This window comes from Macrobrachium nipponense, chromosome 15 (genome assembly GCF_015104395.2).
Source record: "Macrobrachium nipponense isolate FS-2020 chromosome 15, ASM1510439v2, whole genome shotgun sequence".
In the NCBI taxonomy this organism is placed as follows: Eukaryota; Metazoa; Arthropoda; class Malacostraca; order Decapoda; family Palaemonidae; genus Macrobrachium; species Macrobrachium nipponense.
The window spans coordinates 9,202,072-9,223,439 of record NC_087208.1 but is presented as its reverse complement, the minus strand read 5'-3'; the positions used below and the strand labels follow the sequence as shown (position 1 = coordinate 9,223,439).

General features: G+C 41.2%; 1 protein-coding gene across 1 annotated transcript in view; it reads right to left on the bottom strand.

Annotated features, from left to right (window-relative positions):
- LOC135226994 (A-kinase anchor protein 10, mitochondrial-like) overlaps positions 1-21,368 on the bottom strand; it is a 586,899-nt gene that overhangs the window by 48,435 nt on the left and 517,096 nt on the right. Inside the window, exon 9 of the mRNA XM_064266721.1 lies at positions 11,044-11,173. Within this exon, the coding sequence (XP_064122791.1) occupies positions 11,044-11,173 (130 nt within the window). The remainder of the gene's footprint in view (positions 1-11,043; positions 11,174-21,368) is intronic.

Sequence of the window (21,368 nt, the reverse complement as noted above, 5' to 3'; positions counted from 1 at the left end):
TGTCTCCGGCGTAGCCTTAGACCAACTCCAACCGCCTAGTTACCACACGTATTACGGCGGGGCTCTGGTTTAATCTAACTTATATGCTCCGGCATGCAGCGGAGTATTTGTTAGGCTGTAAGTGTGCACCTGATACTCATGTATCTCTCCACTTACAGGCTACCAACTGCCAGGTCCCAGGTTGCAACGCGACGTTGTACGACCCCTGCGCCCATGAAGAGTGTAGGACCCACGCCCCGTGTGCCACCAACCACAACGGACTGATCGTTTGGCACCCGGAGGCTTGCACCATCTGCTATGACCTCGTGAGTCAGCTTTTGGGTGGGGTAAGTTTACTCCTGAACTTTTCTTGGTCTTATCATCTACTAACCCTTAGTTTTAAGCTTCTTTAAACCGTATCTCCGCCACTAGAAGCTTCATATCGCCTTCTCTTCCAGGCTGCTGCCGTGAAGGAAGTCGCCTTGGCAACCCTGAAGCCTTGGGTGGGCGGCTTCGGGAAGAACGCCGCCAAGGGCCAGCCTTATATACTTGATAAGAAGCTGGCCGTCCAGATCTTCCCCGGAGGCAAGGCGACGGGATATGTGGACCCCATCTCGGCAGCCCCACTCATAGCCGCTATTCAGGCAGGAGGTGCAGCAGGCGTTTGGGTCCGTCTCTAAGCAGGAGCCGGTCCCAGATGTGGGCCAACCTGACCTGAATATTGAACCTATGGCGGTAGGGGCAGAGGATTTGTTGGTAGAGGTAGGTGTGTCGGGCGCCCAAGGTCTTTCCTTGGGTGCTCCTGGATCTTCTTCTCCTGTCCCTTCTTCCTCTTCATTCCAAGGCTTCACGGGATCTGAGATCCCTGCTCGCTCTCCCGCTCTCTCTGTACCCCCGAAGGTGAAGGGACAGAGAGAACAGAAGACATTACATAAGACGACTTCTAAGAAGTCGTCGTCTTCTTCAGCTAGGAAGTCTACGACTTCCTACGCAGACGCGGTGAAGGTAAAGCCTAGCTCTTCCTATTCTAAGAGCTCTAGAAGCAAGGCTTCTAAGGAGAAGGCTCGCGCTCCGGCCGAGCCAACGCCTTCTCCGGCATCTACCGGATCTACTCTGGTAACTCCTGTTGGGGTGGCGGGACCGAGCTCTTTTGATCCCACCACTTTCTCAGCAGTAGTAATGCAACAAGTGGGAGAGATGCCGGTTGGCTCTCTTGGCTCCAAGTTGTTTGAACAGATTGTTTGCACAGCTGTCAAACACCATTAACCAGTCTGGTCAGTCTATTCAAGATCTCTCTAACCGAGTTAGAGAGCACGACGACCGCTTTGCTGGCCTCAACCAGGCCCCTCAGCCAAGCTCCCCTGTAGCAGGTACTGGTCTTTTACAGTTACCTCCTTATGAATCCCTAACAGCCTTCTCTATGGATAACCCATGGAGAGTGGCCGCTTATGCCCCCTTCAAGGACGGCATGATTTCTATCCCGGAGTGTGGAACTCGAAGGATTGAGGACTTCGAGTTCTACCCTCCCGGACTGACTCAGCCTTTCATTGGGTATGCTAGGCTGACCGTCACTGCTCTCAATAGAGAGGATAAGATCTCCCGAGAGACTGTGCTGTATAGTAGGGATCATGCACAGCGGGAATGGGTTCACTGCCTAGAGGATTGGGAATGTACCAACACCAAACTCCAGGCATTCAAGAGTCCATTTACTATCTTCGCTACGGAGGAGGAGGCTTCTCTTCCGTTCGCTACCAAGGTAGTAGAAGCGACTCTTCAGGCAGTCCTCAAGGACGAGCCCATGCCACAGTTGAGGGAAGCGGAATCTACATCTCCGCTCTTCCCGGCCTTTGGAGAATTGTGGGAGAACTTACCTGCCACTTTCTCAGTAGGTAAGCTGAAGCCAGACTGCGCAATGGATCAGTTTGGCGAGAAGCTTCCAAGACTGCCTGATACCCTTATTCAGGCAGAGTTTGATGCCCGTACAAGATTTGGGAGGTCTCTAACTCCCTGATCATTACGGAAATGGCTGCCCTGTCTTTACGCCACAGGGAACCATTGTTCAAGATTCTGGCTAAATCCCAGCTCCAGACGGTCCAAGCCGATGCTTTTGACTTCTTCCTAGCCAGAAGGAACTGCCGAAAGCATGTCTTGCAGGAGGCAACTATCAGGCATGAGCCTAATAGACTCTTAGCTTCCAGCATGTGGGGTGCGGACCTCTTCCCAGAGGCCTCTGTGAATGAGGTGCACCACGAGGCTGCTAGGCTTAACCAGAGCCTTAGAGCCAGATGGGGCATCTCTTCCAAGAGGAAACAAGAGACCGCCCCTGCTGCTGGTAAGAAACTAAAGAAGACAGGTAGAAGGTTCCAACTTACCAGAAAACAACAGCAGCAACAGCATTTCATTCAGGCCGTCCCAGTTAAACAACAGGGGACAGCCGGTCTCAACCTCGAAGCAGACACAGCCCATTCTCCTGTTGTCTCCTCAAAGTCAACCTTCCACCTCTTATGCAGTCTCGCCGGCCTTCAATTCAATGTATGAAAGCCTGGCCTACCCAACCTTTAATAGGTTCTCTAGGGGTAGCAGGGCGAGGGGCCACTTTTGCCAGCGTGGCACAGGAAGAGCTGCAAGAGGCAAGCACTTCAGAGGAGGGCGCGGAGGTCAACCCGCTCAACAACAGTGAGGCTCCCCAGGTAGGAGGGAGGCTGTCTTCCGTCACAGGTGGGGGTTCAGCAAATGGGCACAGAGCATCGTGTCCAAAGGATTGGGTTGGAGTGGATCAAAGATCCTCCTCCAATCAAATCATTCTATCAAGTACCATCAAAGGAATTGACAGATTATGCGGAGGAACTCCTTCAGAAAGGAGCTATTGCGAGAGTCAAGCATCTAAAATTTCAAGGTCGCTTATTCAGCGTGCCAAAGAAAGGCTCAACAAAAACAAAAAGAAGGGTAATCTTAGACTTGTCAAAGCTAAACTCTTTCATTCGTTGCGACAAGTTCAAAATGCTCACCATCTCGCAGGTACGGACCTTACTTCCCCGTGGGGCCGTCACAACCTCTATCGATCTTACAGACGCATACTATCATATCCCTATAGCCAGACACTTCCGTCCATTCCTAGGCTTCAAACTAGGAAATCAGAGGTTCTCATTCAAAGTGATGCCCTTCGGTCTGAATGTAGCCCCCAGGGTATTCACGAAAATAGCAGAAGTGGTAGTTCAACAGTTGAGAACTCAGGGGATAATGGTAGCAGCATACCCCAACGATTGGTTGATCTGGGCACCAAAGGTCGAGGAATGTCTCAAAGCCACGAAGAAGGTAGTTCACTTTCTGGAACATCTGGGGTTCCAGATAAACAAAACGAAATCCAGACTCACTCCGGAGTATCGTTTTCCAGTGGCTAGGAATCCAATGGGAATTTGTCTTCCCACAATCTGTTCAATTCCAGTGGTCAAAAGAAAAGAAATAGCCAAGTCTGTGAAACAATTTCTCAAATGCAAACAAACATCAAGGAGAAACCAGGAAAGAATCCTGGGTTCTCTTCAGTTTGCCTCAGTGACAGACATCCTCCTGAAAGCAAGGCTGAAAGATATAAAAAGAGTTTGGCGATCGAGAGCAAACGTCAAATCTCGAGACAAGTTGTCAGTAATTCCACAGATCCTTCGCAATCAGCTCCGTCCATGGACAAAAGTGAAGAATCTTGCCAAATTGGTACCCCTTTCAATATCCCCTTCCAGTGTTAACCATTCACACGGATGCCTCCCTGTCCGGTTGGGGGGGATATTCTCAATTCAAACAAGTTCAGGGGATTTGGTCAGTTCAGTTCCGCCAGCTTCACATAAACGTCCTGGAAGCAATGGCAGTATTTCTTACCCTGAAGAGACTCCTTCCCCGAAGAAGAAAAGTCTCATCTAAGACTAGTTTTGGGACAGTGCAGTGGTAGTACATTGCATCAACAGAGGAGGGTCCAAATCCAAACACGTGAATCATGTCATGATAGCCATCTTTGCGCTAGCAGACAAACACAGATGGCATCTGTCCGCCACTCACCTGGCAGGGGTAAGAAATGTGATAGCAGACTCTTTAGTCCCGGTCAGTCCCTCTGGAATCAGAATGGTCCCTAGACGACAGGTCATTCCAGTGGATATGCCGGAGAGTCCCAGGCTTACAAGTAGATCTCTTCGCCTCACAAGCGAACCACAAGCTCCCTTGCTATGTGGCCCCCAACCTGGACCCTCTGGCCTATGCCACGGACGCCCTGTCGTTAGATTGGAATCAATGGAGGAAAATCTATATATTTCCTCCAGTGAATCTTCTTTTGAAAGTCTTGAGCAAGCTGAGGACTTTCAAGGGACTAGTAGCTCTGATTGCTCCAGATTGGCCAAAAAGCAACTGGTATCCGCTGCTTCTGGAATTGGGTCTCCGACCTCAACGGATTCCCAATCCCAAGTTGTCGCAATCAGTACAAATGAGGACTGTGTTCGCTTCCTCAGGAATTCTCCAGACCCTAACTTTATGGACTTCATGAAGTTTGCGGCTAAAAAAGATGCTAATATTGATCCACAAAACATCCTCTTTCTAGAATCAGACAAAAGAGAGTCAACTATTAGGCAATATGACTCAGCTGTTAAAAAATTAGCACCCTTCCTGAATGAACCAAACACTACAACCATGACAGTTAATTTAGCTATATCCTTTTTCAGGTCCTTGTTTGAAAAAGGTTTAGCAGCTAGCACTATCACTACTAATAAATCAGCTTTGAAGAAAATCTTTCAGTTGGGTTTCCAAATAGACCTAACAGAATCTTACTTTACGTCTATTCCCAAAGCCTGTGCTAGACTCAGACCTTCTCAAATACCTACTGCAGTTTCATGGTTCTTAAATGATGTCCTCAAACTAGCCTCAGATACTGACAACTCGTCTTGCACATTCATTATGCTCCTTAGAAAGACGTTATTTTTGTTAAGCCTGGCTTCAGGAGCCAGAATTTCAGAACTGTCGGCTCTATCCAGAGATGCGGGTCATGTGGAATTTCTCCCCTCAGGAGAAGTTCTACTTTCCCCGGATCGTAGCTTTTTAGCAAAAAATGAGGATCCTCTTGCAAGGTGGGCTCCTTGGAAAGTCATCCCACTTCCGCAAGATCCTTCTCTCTGCCCAGTATTAACTTTAAGAGCCTTTCTATCTCGTACATCCTCTAGATCCTCAGGTTTTCTCTTTATGAGAGAAAAAGGTGGCACTTTATCAGTGAAAGGAATCAGACAACAGATCCTTTACTTCATTAAACAAGCCAACCCTGATTCATTTCCAAAAGCACATGACATCAGAGGAGTAGCCACCTCAATTAATTACTTCCAACATATGAACTTTGAGGATCTTAAAAAGTATACTGGATGGAAATCACCGACAGTCTTTAAACGTCATTACCTGAAGTCCTTGGAATCTTTAAAATTTTCTGCAGTAGCAGCGGGAAACATTGTTTCTCCTGATACTGCACAGTAGTTGTAGTATAGATCCAGGTCTCCTTTCTACCTACCTCGTCCAACATGCCTCACCCTATTGCCATGCTACTCGGGATACTCTAGCCTTAGCCGCTAGAATCATATTGGTGGATTGTCCCTTATTTTTTTGCTAGGGGCATCCACGTTATGTACATATAATGTACTTCAGTGTTTCTACCCTTATTTTTATGCTAGGGTAGAACACAATGAGTTTGTATATTTTGTAAATATCTTAATTAAGTGAATATTCTATATTGTTTGCCATTACACTATATGTATTACCGTGTCTAATATAAGTTAATTTAAGTACTTTATATTGATTGCTTTCTTTACCATGCCATTGTTTAGGATAAGTTAGCTTTAAGTACTTTTGTTTGTATACTGTAATGTCCCTGATTCACTTATATTATATAACTCTTTTTTACTATTGGGTTTCATTTGTCCTTATTCCCATCTTGTCTGTTTCTCTGGTACTGTTTCATAGGCCGACACGAGCTGAGCCCAGAAAAGGGATTTTGACGTAGGAAAAATCTATTTCTGGGCGATTGGCTCGTGTCGCCCTATGAAACCCACCCTGTTTCTTTTCTTTTACCCACCCTACAGGACAAGATGTTCATAGATTAAGGATGACCGCTAGGGGCGCTGCTGTCCGTGGCGTCGGTAGTAGTAGTAAAGAGGCGGAGCATCACCCTTTAGTATCAGCTCTCTCTCTGGTGGGGATTTTATGTTGGAAGGTCTAAATGGTGAATGACTCGTGGTAGTGATCCCACTCGCCTATATTCCCATACCGACACTTCTTTTATAGAGTGAGCGAGTCAGTTTTACTGACATTTTCTTAATTTTGTTTTTCTCTGGTAATTTTAGATTAATTTTACCTAGAAATAATGATCTTAAGGATATTTCATAGGGCGACACGAGCCAATCACCCAGAAATAGATTTTTCCTACGTCAAAATCCCTTGTATCACCCAGTCAATCGGTTTGGTAGAATAAGAGATAAATAAGAAAGTGTCAATGTCTTACGAGTTACAACTCGTGATATTGGATCCGAACTGGATTATAGCAGTTCTCGCAGTTTTAAATACCTTTATCATTCATATCTCGTATCTGTAGAAATGATACCGCAAGTAGCCTTATACGGTACGCCGCTAGAACACTCTTCCACATATTCAAGCCAACCATTAATTTATCAAATATATATAAAAAAATATATAAATAAATAAATCTAAAAAATAAAATAAATATGGATACAAGTAGAGTCAATATAATACACTCCGTAAGAAGTCGAAGGGTTACAAATTATAACAAAAAAGGAATCACGATAAAATCAATAAGCAAAACGTAACCATAGGTTAATTAAATATGCAAATATATATGCGTAAAGATTTGAACTCTAACTTAACGCTTTAGTAATGTTTAGTAATGACAAATAAGCTAAAAGTTCAAACACATATCAAAACCTACTGACATATTGTCTGTCCTGGTGATTTATATTCGTAGTCAAAAAATAAATAAATAAATAAATAAATAAATAAATAAATAAATAAATAAATAAAATAAAATAAAAGAGATTTTAAAGTCAGGAAGTCTAGAAGTGAAAATGTATATCTATGCGAATAATCTTATACAGGGCAAATAGTATATATAAAATTTCATGCAGATTTCCAACATGAAACTAATATATTGTTCAATTTTGGGTAGTTTTTTTTCAGATATTCTTCTCGTGTGGGTCGAGTATTAAAAAAACAAAAAATTTATACTAAAGTCGTATTTATTACAGCAAGTAGCTTAACTCTTAAGCTGGTGACGACTTCATCAGTCTAGAAGATGCCTGTCGCGTCTGCCGACTCCTCATTGTTCTTTATAACCTCAATAAACCGCTTGCGAAGCAGGTTGACTGGAGAGAGGAATGCTTAGCTCATGAACTTCACATGTGGTTCATAGGACACGATGACATGACATGCCATAACCTATTCTTATCCGTGTGTGCAATGCAATTAGTTAAGGATTGCAATCGTTTTAAAATGAATAAACAAAATAAGCAAACAGAATTTCTATAACAACAAAATGAATTAATTTTTCTGAACCTCATAGACAATTAGAGTCAATAATTTAGCTTATGACATTGGTAAACGGACATTTAGAAGTATCAAGACATGTATATGAAAAATTTACTTGCAACATTAGACTATGACAATTCAAGTAAATCACATTCATGGGAAAATGTCACATTTTATTGAAAAACCCAAAGTTTATATAGAAATTAGTTACATAATGGGTTCTTTCGTTGCATCTCTAGCCTATTAATAAAGTTTTAAAAATTAACCTCAGAGGATGCGCACGAAAAAAATTGAATATGAAACTTTTGTTAGGGGCACATAGGATCAGATTTTATCACAACTTAATTTCAGTTAGCATAGAGAAATACAGAATCATGATTAATATTCTCTTTGACTCTTATGTTGCCTGGCAATCTTACAAATAGCTCCGTTTTCCACTTCTTTGTCTAGTAACTTACTACCAGTAATATCGAATTTTCTTTGGGATTCGTATTGATATCTGTTTATCTTTTATAATTATGGATATTTTTTACAGTCCTCATAGACCTGGGTAGGTTCACTCATTGTTAATGCCATGGATAAAAAAGTTTGTACAGCTGACTTTTTTGAATTCCACAAATATCAGCGAATTCATGTGGGTTAAGTCTGGTCTTAATGGCTTTCTTCCCCCCTGTATTTGAATGTCGTCTGAATTTACTTTGCCCTTGTGACAAGTATAATTTCACTTGCAGGCTGATTAATGGAACCTGGTTACAGTATCCTGCAGTACGAGAGTTTCACATCGCAACTTCAAAAAAATCGTTCGTTGCTGCGGACGACGGCAGTCGAGTAACAACCGCCTACAATGTGAAAGGAATAAGCACCATCATGGACTTCTTCGACCGACACCGTATCCCGTCGTTAATCTCGTTTTAATGCGGAACGCTCCGGCGGCTGTCGGAAATCGACTACAAAAGGGACATACTTCTGACAATTACGACCCGAAGGATATTCAACTCTACTTTGCTGGCGAAGGACTCGTGCTGGGGGTGATTTTATTCATCGCGAACGTAATCGTGTGGCTTAGGATGCAGAGAATAAGTATGAGGCCGAAATAGAACGTTGGACCCCGCCAGGCAATTTTCCCCTTGTTTTAACCATTTGAAAATGGCCATTTCATTTGGCTATAGGTGGTTGTCTGGAACTGTGTAATGGACGAAAAGTTGTTCGAACGCTAGTTAAATGTGAAGTAGTATAACCTCGGTCATGTATCCTATATATATAAAGTATCATGTATCCTATATATAAATGATCATAAATAACAGAATCGAAATATATTTTTTGCGTGTACGCACTAGGAATCTATATATAAATGATCATAAATAACAGAATCGAAATATATCTTTGTGTGTATGCAATAGGAATCTATTTAAAGTGCACATATATTAATCATAATTATATGAATCCATATACATATGTATAAACAAATCAGGTAGCCTATAATCAATCTGTTACCTTTTATCTTACCAATAACTGCAGATATATAAGTTAGCATAAAAATCAACGAATCAATCAGCATAAACATTAATAATTTTATCAATTCATATATGAAATTTTTATCAGTTAAAATATGATTTTTATCATGTTAATCTTTGTTCTATGCGATTATCAGAGTACATTAGTATTTTCTGTAGCATATGTATCTTAATGAGATGAAGTGAAAAACTGTATCAGTATATATCACGTGATCACTATTATTTACGAATATTTAGCATATTATGTCTAATATTTATTACTTGAATCTGTATTTGTGTACACCATGAATTTTTTTTACTTATAAGTATTTTCTATATCTATATATATTCACATAGTGTCTGTATCACACTCCAATAAGTCAAATGCAAAGTCAAGTTTGAGTAATATTCAGTAGTTGGTTTTGGTAGCTGACCGAGCTTTTATGTAATGATTACATAATAAAAATATGGAATGTTAGTCCATATATATATAAAATACTAAAACTAAAGAGGTCAACCAGATTGCTTGCAGGAATGTGATCAGACTAGAGACGCTAAAGATGACGTATACAATAAAGTATGTAAGCTAAGTTGACATGCCGTCACCTGTAGTCATTCAATTGTTTATAAACTTTAGTCCAAGCTTCCTGCTTGAGACAAACACCGTGACCTATAGCTCAAGCGGCCTACGTGATTAGTAACTATGTCATCTGATTGTATGTTCGTATGTAACTATGTCATCTGATTGTATGTTCGTATGTTCGAGCTACTGTCTGCTCCTTTATGACTGGTAACCGAGATGGTAGTAGAGGAGATTAGAGTTAGCTATCGTCATTAGAAGACCTGTACCTCTTTACCTAAGCTTTATCATGTAGAGAGAATAGAATTAGCCATCATCATTGGCAGAAGCGATCAAGCTATCGTCATTGGAAGACCTGTACAATCCTACTTGATCTTCACTATGTAATATCAGAGAATATAAGTATTTTCATACTTCGTGTTTCTACTAGAACCTCACATCATTGCCGAATCATCATGAGTTTAACACATCGTCGTCATAACCAAGAAGATAATACCGACTTCGTAAGTGATCTACAAACCCCAAGACACTCCAATGAATATGGAAGTGCAATACCAACCGACTTAGCGTAAGATTATTGCAAGTCTAACATTACCTCATAGGGTGCCTTATTATACAAGGCAACAGCCCTAAAACATGTACTGGCAAAACAAGCTGGTTTACGGCTTTTCATGCACAAGAAAATCATTGTCCCACAGTCTAAATTAAAAAATGTTTAACTGGAACTTGAAATTATAAACAAAGATTTCAACTTATATGTTTTTATGAACCTCAGTAATGAAATTAATAATCGAAGAATAAAATTCTGAAGCTAGCCTTGCAATCATAAATTGTAAGACGATTTCCAGCTTTTCATGCACAATAAAATAATTATTCTACAGTGTAAACTGAAACACTTTTAACTTGAACTTAAAATTATGCTAAGTGCATAATTTTACATTCAAGTTTAAAGTTTCCATGTTTCCATGATCATTTGTAATGAAATCGAAAAGTGAAATCTTTGGAGCCCAGGTTTCTTTATGGCGGCTTAGTCGGATTTTGGTCGTATGTAAACAATATGATGGTAGATATGAACACAACTGAAGTGGTTGTGTTCATACCCACCATCTTCTTGTGGTTTTTGATGTAGGTAAATTGGGTATTAGCATTCGCTGAGGATAATAGAAAGTGCCCTCGTATCCTGAGTCCATTTATACTCTCACTCTACAATATTTAACATTACAACACAATATCCAGCCACAAGACCAGTTAAGAGAATTCTTTGACATTGGTCTGGTCACCATGGAGCTCTGGATAGACCATAGAAAGGGTAATCCTTAAGGACGAGAACTACACTACATAAAAAAAAAATTACTAGAAATATCTGCAAATCTATAAGATTGAATACTCATAAAAATATATAATTAAAAAATGCGGGTACCTCAGAGGAATACTCACTTTAATCTCATCCATATTTACAAACTTCTTAAGTGTACGGGAGATCTTTGACTCAGTCTTACGATCTGGTTCTGGCTGGAGATCAGATTCAAATCTCCCAAGTTCATTGATGAAACCACAGCTCATTTTGCTAGTGATCAAGATATAAACAAAACATTAAACATCCTATCTATTATGCAGGATTGCAAAAAATTAACTTCTATAAATCTACAGTCATACAGCCATTTGTCTGTCAATGACCATTAAACAAAGGTCCATTACACAACCCTCATCTTTCAATAAACAACCTAAAAGTAATAAACCAATATAATAGCTTTATAATAATTGGCAATTCAACCAAAACTCTCAACTCTTATGAGATGACTAAAACAATTTTATCTTATAAATAAAATTTATGCAATATATAATCTAAGTAGCAAATTATTAACAAATCAATTATGGGTATACAAAAGTTTTCTGATGTTTCCAAGACTTAACATTTGTAATTAGTAGAAATTTGGTTATTACATACACAAAGCAGATAACATTTTGACAAGACCTAGCTACACAGAGGGAACTTGTCCATCTTTAGACTTACTTTGACTAACTAATACCCCTTGGGAGGGGAAAGGGGGACCAGGTGCTATGGGATGTTGGAACATAAATAGGTTATCTCATAATTCTTTTTACTGTAATAACAAATAATACATGTAAAATCTTTGAGGCCAATGCGTATGCGGAAAAATACTGTTATTCAAATATGTACAGCAGTTTGTTTCTGGAGTAATTTTTTAATAAATATTTTAACATCATTTTCTTTACCTGTGTGATCATCCACTTAGAAAGATGACTCTTATATCTCTGAACCTGAAAAACACATTGCATTTGCTGGCATATAAGATCCCCTTTTTCAAGAAAAAAAAAGGGCCAAAATATTAACCCTTAATGGACAAGCTTGACCATATGGGGATCTTCAATAGATTTTGAGCGATGGACAGGCTAACTTACATGAGTATGTATTAACATTACACCCTATATGATTTGGATGAATTTAGTGGGAAAGATGTTCATATCACCTCAATGGTCTATAAATAACTTATGGCAACTGTAGTAGCTCAGCACAGGACAGAGGGTGATCACGCTTTGCTCCCTGCAATTTTTATGAGAAGGAAATTGACAGAAAACCCAATTTAGGTTCCAGTGGTCTTTGTGGCAAAGTTGATAGTGATATGAAGTTTGCTGATCAATCGCCTCAGTTTTGCCATTTTAATTCTATTAGGTACGGCATACTAACAGGTTTTGCTAAGTTAAATACTGCAGTAATTGTAAGAGTTCTGGTCACCCTTGGCAGTCTTGTCCGTCTCTTAAATGGAATAACGTTAAGACCTGCATTTCAGTTTTGGTGATACCACTAAGAGAGCTCCTCAAGGGGTTTTTTAAGGGGATCTAGGGATTGTAAAAATTTTCGGAAGTGCAGTCAGTCTAAAGATAAAGGGCAGGCTGTTTGTGTCATATTGCAAACTTGGAAGATAAAACATAATCAAAGCCAGTGGTGAAAGTGACTGTGTCTAGTACCGAAGTTTTTATTTTTATTGATACAGGTGCCTCAGTCAGTTTAATGGACTATGAATTTTATCAGTCGATGTTTTCCCATTACCAACCGAGACCTTCGAAAGAGAAGATATATGATGTTCAGGCTCATAAGTTTGATGTTTTGAGTGTAACAAATCTAAGTATTTTGCTGGGTAATCAGTTTTTTACAGAACTGGTTTTGGTGATAAAGGGTGTTGCTTTGGGGAACAGAATTTTGTTGGGTCACCCTGCTTTCCACCATAATACGAAGAATCTCCATACATACATACTGGGGTAAGGGTTATAACAGTTGGGGTTCCTGGTGTTTTTGTCCCATGTGTGGGCACTAATGAAATGGAGGGAATTACTTTTATGGGTGCTATTGATGATAATGTTCATGATAATAGGGAACCTGTTGTAAATAACCAGTTACAAGGTGAGCCTAATGGCCAGGAGAATAGTTTATATAAAGGTGCTTTGTTAGATGTTGTTTTAGAACCAGGTATGGCCAGTCTGCTTAAGGTTCAGGTGAATGGTGTAAAAATGTCTAGACAAGTGAGTGTGTATAATTGAAGGTGGCACAAAGGTGTTGCTAGGTTGTTAGTGGTTTTAAAGTAGTTTCTAAAAAAATAATGTAGGTCAAGTACAGGTCCTCCTTGGGTGGAATTGCTGAACTGTAGTGATTCAGTTAGGAGATATCAGAAGAATAATAATGTTTTAGATTTTGAAGACTGGAATGATGGTGCTGATTCAGTTGCTCTCGTAAGGGAACAAAAGAGTTTTCGGAGGCAGAAATACATATTAGGAGAAAGGTTTTTAGAATAATTTAGGTGATGCTGATTATAGAGAATATATAGAGAAATTAGGTGACGTTCTCCAAGATATTGCAGACATAGTTGCCCTTACAGGGAATAAGTTAAGTTAATGAATGTATTGTCCCTTTCTACCCCATAATGTATTTTTATTTATTTGCTCATAAATATAACCAAGGAGTGCTGTTGGTTTTAGTTCCTGTCTTTTATGATACATAGTGTTCGAATTTTGCAAAGAAATAGAAAAAATATATATACCTCACAGAAAGTAACTGCATCCCCATCTTAGTAAATCTTAAATATTTTACAACAAAAATATACTCAGAATTTGCTACTGATTTTAGTTCCTATCTCTCATGAAACTGTATGAGCTGTAATTATAATTCTACAAAATGAAATTAAATAAATCTATGATAAAAAACATGTATAACTTGATCAAATTAGCATATTTTTATGAGTGTCTTGGAAAAGAGGCCCCGCACAGGATTGTAAATATTTAATTTCAATTTCCTGTGGAAGGTACAGAAAAAGTTTTACAATTTTTTCTTAAACTGTGCATTTCCATATCTTCCTCTTTCCATTGATGTGCTTTTTTTTTTTACATTGGCCAACCTTAAAGTTTGCCTGGTCTGGGGATGTGCTTAATATATATTTAGCCCATCCTGTAAGGGTTAACCAGGGTGCTATATGGGAACTTGTGGTACCTGGTAGGCTAATATCTACCCTGCTGCCATAATTCACCTGCACTTGTACCCAACCAAACCTTACTGTATGTAATATTAACGACATCTTCACTGCTGTTATCATTATTTACTAAAATCCTCCATAACCAGTACCCTTGGGACCTAGGGGTTGCAGGTTACATATTTGAATCTGCCAGTTGCATGACAGAAATCTGTCTAAAACACCATACATCATTCATTATTAACAGACAATGCCTATCACTCCTTATAAATTAAACTGAACATTATACGTACTGTGCTTTCCTAACCCTGATGGTTGTGTGAAGAGCACTTAAATCTACACATCAATGCATGCACACACACATATAATGCATTAAATATGTGAAACACCAACAACAAAACTGCACACAGGCATTTCTGTCAAAAATCTATTTTCCTTATAAAGAATAAGGGCCCCTGGGTGCCCTACAACACAAACACACACACACACACACACACAAAGAGAGAGAGACAGAGAGAGAGAGAGAGGCATGTGCACATTATAGTGTGCAGCTTACCTTTACATGATGTATATGTGTATGCATGCACATATGCAGACTAAAAAATACATGTACCTAACAATACATTTCTGCATTAAGTAAAATACTTTATTGCATTAAATAAATGTTGATAAATTTCAATGCAATAAGAGAGAACAAATGGGTGGGGAGATGCCACAGTAAGTGCATACATGAGCCATATTTTCACTTAAGTATATCCTACACGTGCAGGATATCCCAGACTAGGCTTACAAAGAAACTACATAACAAAAACACAATCTTGTACATAACTTTATTGAATTATGCTTACTAAAAATCTTATCCTAATAAAAAAAAAACTTTTACATAATTTCTTACATGTAACCTACAATTTTGTTCTTTGTTGTACTTGTGAACCAATTGGAAAAATCTGATGTTACTTGCAAGGCCATCATACGTCTTCAATCATACTAGTGCCATGGTACATACCATCATGGCAGGCCATCCCAAATATATGCCTACTGTTCATCTGTGTGACAGAAAAAGTTTTGGTTTCTGGCTCAGAGAGTTTGTTAGTAGAAAAAATATTTGCCAGTTCCAACTAGTATTAACTTTCATTACCATCACAACTATTTATGCAACTAAGGCTAAGATGATCAATAAAGGAATGAGCCAGCAAAAAATTATGCAGGGATGGTTTGGGATTGGTCCCAACCTCTGCAGCATTAATACCAATCAACACAGCAGTATTTGTGACCAGTACCCAAACTCAAAAGGAAAAATGCAGCATCCAGCCACTGGCATTTCCTTCTAGCATCCAGATGTAGAAGTAAACCAACTGGAACAAGACAAATGGAAGGATCCTTACCTAGCCAAGTACATATTGAGTGAGAGCCAAGACTGATGCAAAGGATGAAAGAAATTTAAAGTTTAAGATTATTGATAACTTATAATACATATTGAATTTTCAGGGCAAGGTGGCTGGAAAAGTGTAAGTAATCCTAGTGCTGAATATGTATCATGTCCAAACTATAAAGATGGTCCTTGAGTCCATTATCAGTGGTCATCTAGAAGCTAGAAAGACTGTCGACTGAATAACCAGTAGTTTTCATTGGCCCAGCAGTGCTTACAGATATCACCAGATTGAGCAGGTCTTACAAAGTTTGCCAGAAAACTGCACCAAGGGGTTGTACCAACAAGATACCCTTGGAAAAGGTGCTATAGATGAAAAAAACCTTTCCTTTGATTAGCTGTACACCTGACTGGACCTATATATCTCCAGTGCCGAAGAAAAGAACAGCACAACCTGACAATGGGCAGATGTCCCTACAAGGTACTCAGAGGCAGTAGCACTTCTTAAAAAAAAAAAAAAAAATTGAAAAGTAGCACTTCTTAAAATAAAAATTGAACAGGTAACAGATACATTAAAAGTTTTCAGCAGAGTACCATTTCCCAAGGAGACGCTCTCTCTAAGACACACCCAGTGTACTTCTGAGATGATGCGGGAGAGACCACGCCACTAGCCATGGAGAGTCTATATGCAGCACAGTGATGCCAGAAACAATAATTGATTAAAGGTGGGGCAAAAAATGTTAAATGTTACTACCAATTACTACCATATGGGGAGGGCCATATGAAGTCAAGGAGGTGGTTAATTGCATGGGCTACAAAGTTGATGTTGAGAGAACTGACTGTGTGCAAGTGTCACTGAGGAGGAAGCCAACGAGGGTCAAGTAATTCAGAAATCAGCTGGTTGCATCTTCAACCACAGGAAATGAGACATCCTGAGATCTAAAAAGAAGGACTTACCACAACAAAGGGACCAAAGAGCACCCCGTTGGAGCAAAGATGTGTTATATGAAATATGCTACAAGAGAACTGATCCAGGGAGAAGTTTGGGAGATGCTGAGGATAGGGATCATTGAAACGTCAACTTTTTTGTTTACTATTTGTCAGTACTGATGGTACAGAAGAAGGATGGATCAAATAAGTTTTGTGTGGACTACCGTCAACTGAACATCATAACCAACTTGGACAATAAACCCATGAGATTCCAAGACTATAATGGATACTTTGCAACTACCTATTTTTCATGAAGCTGGACTTAAACGAGGGAAATTGGCAGATCCTGATATAAGAAGCATCAAAGGAAAAGGCAGCATTCAGTTTCATGTGGATGTTGCCAGTTCAAGAGGACACTGTTTGGATTAATTAACTTAGCAGAGATGTTAAACTGAGTTATGAAGAAGATACTAGCTGGAACCAAGAACACTGACCATTTTGTGGATGATGTGCTGACTCATAGAGAATCATGGAAAGGTCACATTAAGGGACTCGAGGACCTATTCTAGAGAAGGGGGAAGTAGGACTGACTATCCAACCTTCCACACATTACATCAAATGCAGCAAAGCAGGATTTTTTAGGCACAAGGTCAGTTATCAAAGGATCTCTATTGATGAAGCTAAACTGAAGATACTGGACTCTGTACATCCAAGGAACAACACACAAGGTAAATCATTCCTAGATTTGACAAAAAGTTTGTGACCAAATAAGCAAGTTGAGCAGTGACTTTGACCGACCTAGTACAGAAGGGATCACTGAACAAAGTGGAGTGTAAGGGTCAATGAATGGCATTTGATGGGCTCAGGCAGGCCTTAGGAAATGCAAAGCTACTATACAAGTATATCAGAATTCAACAGAACTTTTAATGAGAGGAAAAATATAAAAAATGAAGGATTAGGAGGAATACTACTGCAATACTTTGTGGATGGCACGTTTCCAATTACTTATGCAATTACAAAACTTGAGAATTAGGTGGATTTTGGGATATAGTGCTATCCCACTTTTTTGCGGGGGTAGATTCCAGAACCCACCTCGGAAATGCAAAATCCAGTGAAATATAAAACCCCTCTAAAAATGCTTATAACTATCAAATACCATGCACCGCTTAAACTAAAATGCTTATTACTGCCTATTTTAACAGTTCACTGCATTATTTAGTATAAAAAAAAAGCAAATTAGTGGTTATTTTAGAGATATGACCCAAAGAAAATTTGCAAAAATGGGGAAAGTTCCCGCAAAAAAATGTGAAAAACATGCTCCACAAAAATCCATGACAAAGTGAAGAGTGAAAAAGTGGGGAGTATTGTATAGACCAACCACAAACCACTTGCATACATTCAGCATAGCAACATTAAGTCCATGGATCATGAGGTGAGCCACAGCAGGCCTGAGCTACACATTTCAAGTGGACACTCCAGGAAAGTTAAAGGCTGGTGCAGATTGCCCCCAGCAGGCTATGCTGAAAAAAATGTAAGAGAAATTTTCTTACACAGGGGTTTGTTGCCAAAATATAATTTATGAGACAATCATTTTCCTTTGTATAGTGTCCTCTTTAATACAGTTTTCTTTGTTAAGACTAGGTTTAGTCAGTGACTAATTCTCTGTATTATTGTGGAACGATTGTCAAATGTTAATTTCATTTACTTTTCTCACCTGAATGTTACCAAAATGTTGGTAAAATTGTCCCATTTATTCAAGCACAAAAGCATAGCAAGGTGACATCCCTGGAGGTTTTACATAATGTTTTTCATGTTGTTTTCTGACTTCCTGAGACAGCTATGATTACATTACTTCTGATTTTTAGTACCAAAGAGTGTATGCCAGGACATTGGAGTATGAGATGAGGATAAGGGTAGATATTACCTATGGAATGAGAGAGAGAAGACAGACAAGCAGTGAACAGACAGAAGACAGCCTATCTCACCTCCCCTCCCATCATCTAACATAGAAGGGTGAACCTGGAGCATTGTTTACAGAATCTATTTTAGTGGCAGCTGAAAGCAAACCTTAAACCATTATACAAAAATGAAAGACTGTAAACAGAACTTCTGCCAGACCAGTTCCATGATTTATTTTAATTCTATAATGAGATCGCTGTATTTAGCAAGTAAATCTTATATTTTTATCTTTTAGTATTTTAATCAAACCACATTATAAAGCCTAAAAGGCCACTTCCATCATGACCTTTCCTTATTATATATTGTGACAAATCTTACCATCTACTTGAAGGAAAGTGACTTTGGGTGTGCAGAAGATATGAGGTTAGTTTACAACAGGATAGCCTGCTTTCATTAGTGCCTAGATGACATCATCTGCAGTGAGGGTTTGGAAAATGACATCAGTCTGTGGACACTCAAATGAGAAACATGATACCAATCCAGAATGGTTTTGCTCTATGTCAGTGAAGTATGAATTGTCCATCAATCAAGATACAAATGTGAGGACTGAGTAAGACGAGGAGAGTGAGAGAACTGCTTTATTCAGCAAAGGAGGCTGTACATAAGACGGTGTGCGGACAGAAGCGTAGTGTCCATCACACACGCACAAACAAACATTGTCAAAAAGGGACAGGGCCCTCGCTGTGAATGTTTCTTCAAAGATGAAAATACATGAATAATATTACATAGAGGGAACGGATTCCCGACATATATACATCAAAAGAAAGGGGGTAAAATGCTCTACATTTTAGTTCCTGGAAGAAAAGAGGACATATGGATATACAGATTTTTACAATGGAAGGATGAACATTCGCCCGAATGTTGTCCTTACAAATACTCCCCCACCAAGACAATGATTATGCAGAATTGTTGGATGACTAACGGAATCTCGCGGGGAGCTGAAGGAGTCCTCGGGTTCGTGATTCCCTCGGTTGAGGGGCGTCTTGCGTGTCCTCATTGTCTTGAGGTCTGGAAAGCAGGATGCTGCCCCTGATAGTGGGCCTGGGGGGTTCTACTGCATTCCTTGGGCAGCCTCGACGACGTTTAGGGGCACTGTCAGGAACCAGCAGTGTTGGGGTTTTGCGAGGGCCTTTAGCGGGGTCATCTTCGTCGGGGATGATGGTGGGCTTTAGGCGATCTATCGAGACCCAGTCCTCACGGCTGTTGATTAACAGGAGGAATGCCTTCTCCCGACGGACGACTTGGTGCGGGCCCCGGTAGGGGCTCATTAAGGGAGGGCGGGCGGCGTCATTCCTCACGAAGACAAACCTGCAGGAGTCCAGGGCTCGCGGGTGGAACTGCTTCCTCCTTTCGATGTAATCTCTCGGCAGGGAACAAACTTCTTGGAGGCTGCACGCAACTTAGCCAGGGGAATATCGGGATCTTCGCTGTCGGTGGGGAAGAATTCGCCTGGCACTGTCAGGGTCTCCCCGGACACTTTCTCTGCTGGGAAAGGGTTGCCGTTGGCTCTTGGGGCGGTGCAGAGACCGAGGAGGACCCACAGAAGCTGTGCCTTCCAATTGGGGCCCTAACAGCGTGCCATTAAGGAAGCCTTGAGGGAGTGGCGGACCATTTCCACCATGCCATTGGCTGCAGGATTGTAGGACGTCGTGGTGTGGTGCTTGGTCCCTATCAGGCGTGCCAGGGAAGACCAGAGCTCTGACGTGAAGGCGGGTCCTCGGTCCATTGTGACATCATTGGGCAATCCGAAGCAGCTGATCCAGCTGGTCAGGAGAGCTTCGCACAGGCGTCTGCGGTGGCTTCTGACATCGGGGTGGCCTCGGGCCACCTGGTAGACTGGTCGATCACTGTCAGGAGGTATCTGGCACTGTCAGATGGCAGAAGAGGCCCGACGACGTCAACATGGATGTGTCCAAATCTTCACCTGGACTGGGGAAAAGAGCCTATTCCCGATTCGGTGTGCCTTCCCATCTTGCTACTCTGGCACGTGATGCAGTTTCTGGCCCACTCCCGAGCATCCTTCCTGATGCCGTGCCACACGAACTTCTCTGTCAGGAGCCTGGTTGTCATGCAGGCCGTGAGTGACGTCGAACACCTGTTTCCTGCGGAAGGAGGGTATCAGGGGATGAGGGCATCCTGTGGTGGTATCGCAGAGGGGTGTCGCCCTGGAGGGGCCAAAGGGGATGTCCTCCACGCAAAGGGGAGTGATGGTGGTCCGGTAGGTTGGTACTTCAGGATCGGAGGCTTCTTCACATGATAGGTCTTCGTAGTCAACGCCAAGGTGAAAGGAGTTGATCTCAACCCACGAGAGGGCGTTGGCTACAGGATTTCTTCCGCTGGAGATGTACTCGATAGAGCACCCAAACTCAGAGACGGCCTCAAGATGACGTTGCTGCCTTGCGAACCAGGCGTCACCCACCTTGACGAAGGCATGGACCAGCGGCTAGTGGTCCGTCCTTATGGTGAAGGGGATGCCCTCCAGAAGATATTTGAAGTGGTGGACGACCTGGTAGATGGCAAGGAGCTCGCGGTCGAATGTGCTATAGCGAGTCTTGGCAGATTTGAGCTTTTTGCTGAAGAAGGCTAGCGGTATGGGGACGGCGTTGACCAGCTGTTCCAGAACGGTGCCGCACGTAATGTTGCTGGCTTCAGTGGTGAGCATCAGGGGTGTGTCTGGATCCAGGTGGTGGCCCTGCTGAGGGAAGACTTGGTTCGGGCAAAGGCGAGCTGCTGGTCTTCTCCCCATGTCAGCTTCTTAAGTTTGCCCTTCAGGACCTCGGTCAAAGGTCACATGGTGCGGGCGATGTCCGGGACGAACCTTCAGTAATAATTCACCATCCCGATGAATTCTTGGAGGGCCTAAACAGTTGTCGGTGTCGGGAACTTATACACAGCAGCCACCTTTGATGCCATGGGACGAGCTACTGCTGCTGTAATTTCATGGCCGAGGAAATCCACCTTCACGGCGCCAAAGGTGCATGTCAAAACGGACAACAAGTCCGTTCTCCTGTAGGTGCTCC